The 12,081-nt window shown below is 25.6% G+C and overlaps 1 protein-coding gene across 1 annotated transcript; it reads left to right on the forward strand.

Annotated features, from left to right (window-relative positions):
• Positions 1-4,008: 4,008 nt before the first annotated feature.
• LOC145833824 (small nuclear ribonucleoprotein F-like) lies at positions 4,009-8,333 on the forward strand. The gene is made up of 3 exons (XM_082941019.1): positions 4,009-4,237; positions 6,461-6,563; positions 8,276-8,333. The coding sequence occupies exons 1-3, from the start codon at positions 4,144-4,146 to the stop codon at positions 8,331-8,333; spliced, it is 255 nt and encodes an 84-aa protein (XP_082797145.1). The 5' UTR covers positions 4,009-4,143.
• Positions 8,334-12,081: the final 3,748 nt, after the last annotated feature.

Here is a 12,081-nt window from a genome sequence, read left to right on the forward strand (position 1 = left end):
ACTTCTTAAATAATGCCTTTAGTTGCAACAGAAAATGTGCTGTTAAAATATAGTGCGTACCTTATGCGAGTGCGTACTTCTTAAATTATACCTTTAGTTGCAACAGAAAATGTGCTGTTAAAAATTAGTGCGTACCTTATGCGGGTGCGTACTTCTTAGAATGTGCACCTTTTACATTTTTAAGTTACATAAAATTACATTTTTAAGTTATGATTTAGATCCTAAATTAAATGAAATATAGTTTCAGACATTACACCACCCTAGTTTATTACCTAATGTTTTACAAATACATAGAAAACAGTTCATCAGTAGATAAATGTACTTTTTAATGACAGAAAATGTACCAAATAAAAATAGAAAGTTTAGTATGAGTCTAAATATGTACATTGACAAATCTATTTATATTATTGAATTGCTTTCTATGTATATTCAAACAATAGTCACTTAACTTGCTTATGTAAATTGATCTTAATAAGTAACCTTTTCAAAACAGTATAAACTTAAATTATTCAAAAGTTAATCAACACTTGAAATGTTAGAATTGTTTGATTTATATAATTTTGTCAAAAATTATATTTAAATTGTCACACAGTGTTTATAGCTTAATTTAAATTCAATTTTATACTGTTCCTACTACAAGATATCATTTTACTTTTCATGTAACTTTACTTATTATTAATCAATCTATTAAAACCTTTTGCTTTTCATTAACTGTTACTACCATTACTGACTGGTGTATTTTAATTAACTTTATATTTTACTAATAGACTTAAAATTAGACTATCTAGTGCATTAATAATTGAATTCAGACAGCTTATTAAGTGTACATTCAAACTAAAGGTGTTTGCTGTTTTCAATTTATCAATACATTGTTACAAACTAAAACAATTAAACCATACTACTCTATGTGACTGATTTTCCTCTTAATCATTTCAAAATTTGTCAACTACTTGCTTCTTAAATACTCATCATTTAAAACCTTTATGTCTGTATTAACCTGATATAACAAAAAAAAAAGATTACTATTCCCAAAATTTTGTCTTAACAAAAGTACATTGAGTTTTTAACTATATTTAGTGTTGTTCCATTAGCATTAAACCCTTTTATCTTTAAAGAAATGGCACTTTGACACATACACAGTAAACAATACAGCAAGTTATTGATAAAAGCTTGTTAGTGCATTCATATGAACAAAAGAAATTGTTGATAGATAAAAGATTAGAAAGAAGTAAGTAATAGAAGAGCAGAAAAATTTAAAACAAAAGTAAACCTCATACACACATGCACTAACAACCTTTAAACTTTGCTTGCTGTGAACTGCTTTGTAAATGTATAAATGCAAACTTAAAATTTGGAACATTTTTCCATTTTGTTTACTAAAAAACCTAATCCTGATATGGTTTAATTCTATTAATTTGTAAAAAATTTAATTAGCTTTTGAAACTAATACAGAAGTACTACAATTTTGTTTTAAATGCTACTTATCTTACATGCACAGTTTAAGAAGTACTTCTTACTAAATATATCATTAATCTAAAAATATTTAAACTACATTAATACAATTTATTCAACTTTATTATATATAAACTTCTACACTTAGCTTGCTGTCTGTTTGGGCTTCATTCAAAAATACAATGCTTTTTTGCACAAGCTTATAAAATTTACCACAATGTTTTTAATGATTTTATTTATGTTTAGGTCTTATTTAAGTTTTCTTTAAAGGTAACTTAGAAATCTTAGCAGAATGAAGCCCAACAAGACAAATATATGTTTATAAACCTAGGTTACAGCTCTATGAATAGAAAGTGCTAGTCTGAATTTGTGCAAAATTCAATTAATATCTAAAGCTTAATGTTGTTCAAGTATTCAAAATTTTAATAGTAACAAAAGGGCTCAACAACTTATAAGTAGAAAATATAAATTCTTAAGAATCATGATTTATTAAAAATATCCAAAAAAACTTAACTTTCTTATATTCAATTAGTCTGACTTGTAACCCTGGCAGTTAAGTTTTGCACAAATTCAAACAATCTAATTAACTATTAAACAAACTAACCTCAACAGCTGCTGTAGTAGGTACCCATCATCCAAACAGAATCCATAAAAGTTAGATCCATTTTCTAAATTCAACCTAGTAGGAGTAGTTACAACTTATAAAGATAAAGGCTTTGAAACAACCTCAGAAGTTTTAAAATCTTACTGAGGTTTAAAAACCATTATTTTACCCAGTTCACTTTACTATGGTGTTTCAAAGACTGAGATGCAAGTTTTTAAAGCTTCTTGAAGAGTTTTTTTTCTAGCATCATGTACTGATGTTGTCTGAAATGTCATATATGTGAGCCTATTTTTATGAATCAAGATATATTCATTCTATGATGAATTACAAGATCAAATAAAGAATTTTTTCATAGGTTTTGCATGAGAAAATGAATATTAGTTATCAACATAAACTTCAAGACTGTTGATTCCCAAACTATGTCAAATGCTTTTTTTAACTCACTAAAACAATGTAGAAATGTAAGAGTTTTAAAAGATTAAATGAGCAACAACTATCAAGAACTAGTTTTGTCTTCAAGAATATTGATAATCAAATAGAGTTTGCCTAGTATTTTACAAAGCTTACTTAAACAGAATAAAAAAAGAAAAAAATATTCTTAGAGTTAACACATGTTACTACTACAAGTGCTTTTCTCAAAAGAATATTCATTGAAAAAATACTTTTCAAAATACTTTATAGATCAAGTGATTTCTTAAACTTTATGAAAAATATAAAGAAATTAATGTTTTAGAAGATAAGACAACAGTAAAAATAATCATCAATAACAAGATTTGTCTTAAACAACATTGACAATTGATAGATGAAGTACTTTGTTTAGTGTACTCAAACTGCACAATGAAGAAAGAAAGAAAAATTAGAGTCCAGAACCTAGAGCTCCTTCTCCTACAACTACTTTTTACAAATGAATTTGCCCAGGCAAAAAAATATTTTACAGTAAGCTTTCTTGTTGTGATGTCACATTAAAATGTAAGATTTTCAAGAATTCATTGAAAACTACAAATTGAAACACTATGTAAGCATAGCAGAGCGATTTTTAACTTTTTCCAGCATAAAGTATTTTTTATTTTACGCAGTGTTAAACATTACTTTTTTTACTTTGTAAAAGATAAATTTACTTGTTTAAATTGTTTAAATCTTATTTTAATTTGATGATTCTTTTATTTACTCTTTTTATAGTTTTTTTTTAAGTTTTACTTTTTTAACTGTAGAAATGATACTTAGTTAAACACTATTTAGTTAAAATTGAAGTTGAAAAATTCATTATGCTCATATAAACTACATTTGACAACATTTAAAAATTATACAAAACAAGTATTGAAATGTAAATTTTACAAAACTGTTTTTAATTTATTTAAAATGTTTATCACTTAAGAATTTCTTAAATTATGTGTTTTTTAATTAAGATAAAGTTAAAGCTTAAATACTTTTTTCGTACAAACTTTATTTAACTTTGTATCTAAAACTTTTTAAAGTTTTTCTTAATTTCTACCTTTTTTACTACATTATCGATATTTGTTTGAACGTACTGTTTAATATTTAAGCTACAGTAATTCATTGTGCTCATGTAAAATACATTTGAAAACATTTAAAAAGTATATAAAACAAGTATTTACCTCTAAATTTTACAAAATTGCTTTTGGTTTACTTAAAATGTTTAATAATTTGTTCAAGATGAATTATGTGTATTTTAAAACCTTTTCTCATCAGCTTGTAGCATTACATTTAAAAGTTTGTAACTCATTTTAGTTATTACTTATTTTAATACGTTTTGGCAACTATAGAGTTTTTGTAGTCGCTGATATACCAACTTGTTCAGCTTTAAATTTGAAGCAGGTAGAAAAAAATCCATATTGTGCATAGTGATAAGATACACTTACCAAAACATTTATGAATGGCTTTGAAAAAAACTTTGCTTTTATTGATTATGGCAACAAAACTGATATCTTACAACATGGAAAAAAAAAAACTCTGAAGATTATTTTTTAGCCTAGTTCAAACAGTTTTGTAATCTATAATTCGCTACCAAGAGAAGATGTCAAAGCTGTAGACATTATTTTTACAGAAAGCATTACTAAATAGTCACCATGTCTTCTATGCCAATGAACCCAAAGCCGTTTTTGAACCAGCTCACTGGTAAGCCAGTCATGGTCAAGCTGAAATGGGGTATGGAGTATAGAGGTACGTTTACATAAAAATAATGTAATAAAATGTAAAGTTTAGTTGTGTTGTATATTTTATTTTGCTCACTGGAAAGTCATTGTGAATCTGAAGTGGGGTATGGAGAATAGAGATTTTTTATTTATATATATTGTTAAGGCCATAAGGAGGGAGGTAAGCCATGTTTTTTACAAGTTAATCTTATTTTATAGAGTTTTTTCTAAGCTTCAAGATGCTTTTTATTGTTTAAAAAAAATCTAATTATGTTTTGAGATATGAACAGTCAAAGTCGGGCCGCATAATAGGTTCCCTATGGGAAGAGAAAACTAAAACAGCAAAAATAGAATATTTTATTTAGAATCTATCTCCTCCTACATTTTTCAAGCAATCTTCAAACTTTCACAGTCTAATCTCTATACAATAACAAAACAACGTTACTTTGGAATTAAAAAAAAAATTGTAGAATTATTTTATTTAAAAAAAAAACACTTTTTTTTAACTTTTGAGATAAAATTTTATTTTTATATGTAATTAAAATTCATAAGTAACATTTTTTTCCTTTTAACATAAGAAACATTTTCTGAAAATTCCAAGAAGATTGCTTGAAAAATGAAGGAGGAGATAGATTTTTAGTGAATTTTAAAATTTTTGAGAAAATTGACCGCGTTTGTTAAGTCCATACGTTTGTATCTGAAACTTTTTACAAAAAATAAATATCTCAAAAGTTAAATGATATTTTTGAATTCTACAAAAACTGGCTTGTAGTTTGTATTTAAAGCTTTCACAAATAAGCTAAAGTACAGAAAAGTACAGAAAAACTCTCCAAGAGCATATGTATACAAATTGCTTGTTTAAAAATAGTTTGAATTAATTATTATTTAGTTTTTAGTTAACATTTGAAAGTCTTCTTGACCATATATTTATTCACCGAGTTTTTATTCCTAAAATATTGGAAATCTAAAGCAGAGATTTTGAAAATAGTAGGTTGACTTTTTGAAGAATATGTCAATGGACATTCTAAATTTCTGTACTAGAACTTATAGTGTTGATAAACACTCATAATTTATACTTAATGCACAATAGCTAGTATTATTAACAGTAGTTTATTTAGTATATTTTAACAATTGATAGAAAACATGTATTTAAAAATAAATTTTACTTACATTATATTTCAACTCAGGATACTTTGTGAACAACAATGAATATGTATTTGATCTTAATTGATATGTTTTTGATATAAACACTATTTACTCACAATGCTATAAAGTGTTGGTGTTTTTAAGTTTTTCACATTGTACGATGTTTGGTGGATATGCAACTACAATATTATATAGTGTGTATATTTTTAACTTTCATCATATTTTTAGGATATTTGGTGAGCGTTGACGGTTACATGAACATGCAACTACAATATAATATAGTGTGTATATTTTTAACTTATATTTTTTATATCAGGATATTTGGTGAGCGTTGACGGTTACATGAACATGCAACTACAATATAATATAGTGTGTATATTTTTAACTTATATTTTTTATATCAGGATATTTGGTGAGCGTTGACGGTTACATGAACATGCAACTACAATATAATATAGTGTGTATATTTTTAACTTGTATTTCCTATATCAGGATATTTGGTGAGCGTTGACTGTTACATGAACATTGAACTACAATATAATATAGTGTGTATATTTTTAACTTATATTTTTTATATCAGGATATTTGGTGAGCGTTGACTGTTACATGAACATGCAACTACAATATAATATAGTGTGTATATTTTAACTTATATTTTTTATATCAGGATATTTGGTGAGCGTTGACGGTTACATGAACATGCAACTACAATATAATATAGTGTGTATATTTTTAACTTATATTTTTTATATCAGGATATTTGGTGAGTGTTGACGGTTACATGAACATGCAACTACAATATAATATAGTGTGTATATTTTTAACATATATTTTTTATATCAGGATATTTGGTGAGCGTTGACGGTTACATGAACATGCAACTACAATATAATATAGTGTATGTATTTTAACTTATATTTTTTATATCAGGATATTTGGTGAGCGTTGACGGTTACATGAACATGCAACTACAATATAATATAGTGTGTATATTTTAACTTATATTTTTTATATCAGGATATTTGGTGAGCGTTGACTGTTACATGAACATGCAACTACAATATAATATAGTGTGTATATTTTTAACTTATATTTTTTATATCAGGATATTTGGTGAGTGTTGACGGTTACATGAACATGCAACTCGCAAACACCGAAGAGTTTGTTGAAGGAAACAAAGCTGGTAACCTCGGTGAAATTCTCATCAGGTCATTAGTTGTTTATATGTAGGATAAGTTTAGATGAAAAATATAAATAGTTTGAGTGCATGTGTACAGTGATAGTTTCATCCAGTTGTTTCAATAAAAAAAAAAAAGAATTAAGTAAAGTAAAATGGTGATTTGCGTAAAATAAATATATTACTTCTTATTGATCTTATCAAAGAATGGTTTAATAAAATTTGTTTATATATAATGCAATTATCTGCATAAAAAAATATTAAATTTTAATTTTTTGTTTATATAAAAGAATATTCAATGTTTATTGTTATTTTTAATATTTTTAAATTGAAATAAAAGCTTACAAAATATTGTCTAAATCTGTTAATTTTTTTGTTGTAGTATGAAATTGTATATTGTTAATTGCAGGTTTGTCACTTTACCTGGAATCCTGGAAAAACCTGGGATTTGACAATTTAGGCAAAAAAACCTAGAAAAACCTGGAATTTGGGAAATTTTGAAAAAAACCTGGCATTTTGAACAAAAATCACTAAAAAAACCTAATTTTAACAATTTTCACATGTTCAGTAGTAAAATTTCAATTTGACTCAAAAAATCTATCACATAAATAAAAAAATTTTGTTATCATCAAAATTTTTTTATTAAAAAATATATTTAAAGTAGCTTTACAGTATCTTTTCAATGTTTTTATATTATTTAACACTGTTTCTTACCTTAAACTTAACATTAAACTAAAAATAGACCCAAAAATGTGTACTTTTAAAAACCTCGATGAAATTTGGAAAACCTAGAAAAGTTTTTAAACAAACGAGTGGCAACCCTGTAATTGGTTCGTAGCTTAAAGTTTTTCTAAAATTTTTCAAGTTTCAAGTTTTAAACAGAGGTATTTAAAGATAGTTTTGATGAATAGTATTGTAAATATAATTTTTAAGAATAATTTTCATGTATCAGAATTCATTTTGTTGTTTTTATAGATGAATAGTTTTTAAAACAGGGTTGCCACTCACTCAAAATACTTGGGATAACTTAGGATATTAATTTTTTTTAGAAATACCAGGACATTGTGATTTGTTTTTAAACTCAGACTGACTCTGGTTAGTTTTAAGATATTTTAAAGCTCCAGGACATAATTTTATGTAGATGTTTTATGAGAATTAGTTTATCTACTTTCAATGTTTTTTAACTATTTTTTTTCAAGAACTAGATTTTTATTGATTTTGAAATGTTAATTGTTTTTCAGCTTCACGGCCAGCTTTTACTACTCTCAGAAATTGTATACACGCCAGAGGCAATAAAAAATTTATTAAGCATTTTGAAAAGCTCAGTTAAACACTAAGCGTACATTTAATAGTTTTTTGATTCAATGAGTGGAAACCCTGTTAAAAAATGTATGCCATAAAAAAACGTGAATAAATATAAAAGTCTTAAGCTGAAAAAAAAATCAAATAAGTGTTTTTGGTTATGAAATTTGACATATTTTTATATACTTATAAGTTCTTTACAATTACAATAGTATTGGATGTTCTCTACATTGAACAAACTTACAAATAAATATTTGTTTCTAATCAAATTATCTAAAACTTTTTTTTTAAATAGATGCAACAATGTTCTGTACGTAAAATTCTCTTATATTTGAAATATATTAAGTAGGTGTTTAATATGATTCACTTTTCTTACACCATTTATGGCAAATTCACAAATTTGTACACATACTTAGTTTAAATGAATATTTTTTTAAACAGATGCAACAATGTTCTCTACATCAAAGGCATCGAGGAAGGCGAGGCCGGTGAAGTTTAAACGATTCTGATTGGCTCAATCAAGAAGTAATCTTCTGTGATTGGCTCAATCTAGTCTGATGTCTTCAGTTATTGGTCGATCTTATTTTGCAGTGTTTTGATTTGTTAAATATTCGCTTGTTTTGAAAATAATTCACATAGTGTTGAGCACTTTTAATAGTCACTATTTTTAATTTTTATCCGATTAAAATATTGTTTTATCATGTATGTTAGAGATGGATATCAAATTAAAGCATTCCTAAAATGTGCATTTTAAAGTGAAGTTTTTATTGTTTAAATTTTAGTAAATTCTGTTGAGTTGTAGATAAATTAAAATTTTTTCTGTTGTCAATAAATTGTTTAAATTGTGTGATATGTAATGTATTTCTACTGTTACTTTGTGTGTCCAACGTTTTATTATAAATACTATCAGTCAATTTTTTACACAAGTGCGCTTAATTATAGCTCTCAATTTTTTCAGGAAGTGTATAAACAAATTTGAGGGTTGCTTAGCCTTTGAAATAAAATTAAAGTAAAGGCATTTTAGATCAATAACAATTTTTAAATAAAAATAGGGTTAAATTTGCTTTTTACATTTCCTTATTGATTGTTCCTTACAAATTAGTGATGAATTGTATAAATGTTTAAACTGAAATGTAAGGTGTTGAGCAAGTTTTGAAACAATCAACTTACATTCTAGAATATAATAACCTCTCAAAAAATATTAACAATGTCTGGCAAAACTGTTACATTGGTGCTAGCAATCTGTGAACAGCAGAGTGATCTGTTTACCTAAAAAATCATGTAGTAAATCTTGGTTAAACTTTTTGTGCATAATCACATATAAAGACAACACTGAAAAAAAAATTTTTACCACTACCGTACTACTTATATTTTTTTATAGGAACAAACCTCATGTAATCTATATGGGAACTTGAAAATTTGACCTTCAAGTTTTTAGCTGAATATTTACGTACATGTAGCGATCATCACAAAAACACATTTTACGCGTTTTCACTAAAGTTTCACGGAAGCACTTCTCGATTTTCTCAAGAAAATGAAGAATGTTAAAATGAACAGAAAATTTGAAATATAAAATTTAAGTTTTACAACTCCCCTAAAATATGCGTGGGTCTTTTGTTGCTCTTTATCATACACTCCGTAAGATATAGTGTAAGTTTCAAAATTTGCCAGAATATCTACAGGGTTGCAAATAAACTTGAAAGTTGACATTGTATTTAAAAAAAACCTGAAAATTAGCAATTTTGAAAAAAAAAACAAGAGTTTTGAACAAAATACCTACAATTTTAAACGACACTAACATTGACAGTAATGAAGTTTTGTTTTTTATAGATTAGAAAATTTATCATGTAGACAGTTTTTTATCGTTATTAAAATTTTTATTTAAAACACATTAAAAGTAGCTCTACAGTGTTTTCTCATTGTTTTTAAACAATTTAAAACAATTTTTGCATTAAACTTAATTTTGTACTAATAAACCCAAAAACTTGTACTTTTAAAATTCTGAAAGAAATATCTCTACCTTTTGCCAAGTACCTAGTGTAAACTTACCAGAATATCTACTATAAGTTTCACAAGTTTGCTACAATACTTAGTAATAATAATAAGTAAAACAATACCAAACAAATGATGTTTAAATAGTAGATAATAATACTTTGGTAAGTATAATAAGTTTAGGCGTATCAACTTCTTTTAAAATAATCAAAAAACTATAAAATTTGGAATTCATTTACACCCAGAAAAAAGAATACTTGCTACCTATTTTGAGGCATTGTTTTTTGTACTGTTATACACATATTATTAATAAACACACATTTATAAATCTTGCTATAGCGAAATAATCCTTGTAAACAGAAATAAAAAAACATATTTTGTGCATTGATTGTTCGAAAACAAACAAAAAGGTATCAATTTCTAGAGACGAAAATAACGTATACTATTTTACTATTTCAAGACTTTAATATGCAAACTAAGTTTCGGTCAAAGATCTTTTTTTTGATTATTTCCATACTGTACAAACACATATTGTAACAAAACAGTTAAACTTACTCTAATTTACAATGAGTTTTAAAAAAATTTCAAAAGAGTCTCATACTAAATCAGTTAAGTTGGTGCTTATCGGTTTAAAGAGGACCGTAGCCGTCATTGACATTTTGTATTATTGATAATACTATCGAAAAATACATATATTTTATAAAGTAACATGTACAAAATAAAAGAATAAAATACAGCACTAAGGAAATTTTAGTTAAAATAGTAAAATTAGTATTCTAAGAGTTTTACTTTTCACAAAATGTGCATGGAGTGTAACTTTAGTATTTAAGTAATTATGCTATTTTTTAATAGTTTTTAACAGTATTAAGTAAATATAAAAAATCGCAAATATTGTATTTCTTAAAATATTAAATGTATAACTATTAATACATGTAGTACACTGCAGAGAGGCTTTAAAATTCTAAAAACCTATGATTTAAGTAAGCCATAAAAAACAATAAAAACTTTTAAGTCTAAACACCAAACCAAAAAATCTAAAATACTTATTTTAACAAAAGTAGTTTAACTGTTGTGAATTTAAAACATAAGTAATACTATCAAGCAAACAAAACTATTTTGATAAATAAAAACTTAGTAAAGCATTTGGCAACATTATACTAACAGTATGCTCAAAAAAAAGTCAAACTAATTTAAAATCTAAACCTAAGGTGAACACCGTGGATTTGTTAACAAGGTTGTTGCTTTGAATACACTTTGACAGAGCATAATGCAGGGGCGTGTCTAGAGTTTTTTCAGTGAGTTAACACAATAATTTTTCTTCAATAAATAGAGTAGTTTCTGTAGTAACTTTTAGTGATACCTTTTGGAAAACTACGCAACATAACTGTCTCAAATTTTTTTTCAGGTGCGTAAAAGTATTCAAACTTTAATAAACTTGAAAACCATAGTAAAACATAATGAAAAGTGTTGTTATGTAGTCCAGTTCTTTATTATTATTATTTAATAATCAAAATACAAACCTAAGTTCAGTTAATACTGAATATGTAAAAGTATTGCCTTACATTGTTAAGCTAAAATGTATTTTTAAACCCTTTATATATAAGAAACTAAAAACAAAGTGCTAATCAAAACTAGCTATTAACTTGTATTAAAAACAAAACAACATATATAATTCTATGTAAGTAAATTACTTAGTTAAACCAAAAAACGTATAAACTATATAAAAATATTACAACTACGAACGTTGCGAATCTTTAAAAGGAAATCCTTTGAGCTGTATTATAATTTTTAAATAGTTATATAGAACACTTTGATTATCATATTTTGAATGAAAAGTTTCATTTTTAAAATGTGAAGCTTTCGCTGCTATAAAATTTTTACATAACGTACACATTATTTTCTAATAAAAACATTTTAAAACTACTTGATTAGTTAATTTTTATTTTCTGAAAAAAAAAACTTATAAAACTACGTCTTTATTGTTAAAAAAACTATTAACTAAACTTTATTTGACAGAAAAAAGCTAACAGCTGAATATGAACTTTTAGTCGGTGTTGAAAATTAAAACCACATTAAATCGCCTTTTTGTTACGTTTTCTTACAGTTTTAGTTTTTCAGATGTCACCCAGGAAAACAGTCAAAACACGCTATAATTCTTTGAGTCTAATTAATGCTACTGAAGTATAATTTTATACTTAAACTAAAGACAACTTTGTCTTTTTTTGTTTTCGATAGACTGTTTTCAAAACAACTCA

This window comes from Thalia democratica, chromosome 4 (assembly GCF_965202585.1).
Source record: "Thalia democratica chromosome 4, ktThaDemo2.hap1.1, whole genome shotgun sequence".
NCBI lineage: Eukaryota > Metazoa > Chordata > Thaliacea > Salpida > Salpidae > Thalia > Thalia democratica.

Coding starts and splice junctions, on each gene's coding strand:
- LOC145833824 (XM_082941019.1), top strand. CDS start 4,144: ATGTCTTCTATGCCAATGAACCCAAAGCCGTTTTTGAACCAGCTCACT. Junction 4,238..6,460: donor ATGGGGTATGGAGTATAGAG/GTACGTTTACAT, acceptor TTTTTATATCAG/GATATTTGGTGAGTGTTGAC. Junction 6,564..8,275: donor CTCGGTGAAATTCTCATCAG/GTCATTAGTTGT, acceptor TTTTTTAAACAG/ATGCAACAATGTTCTCTACA.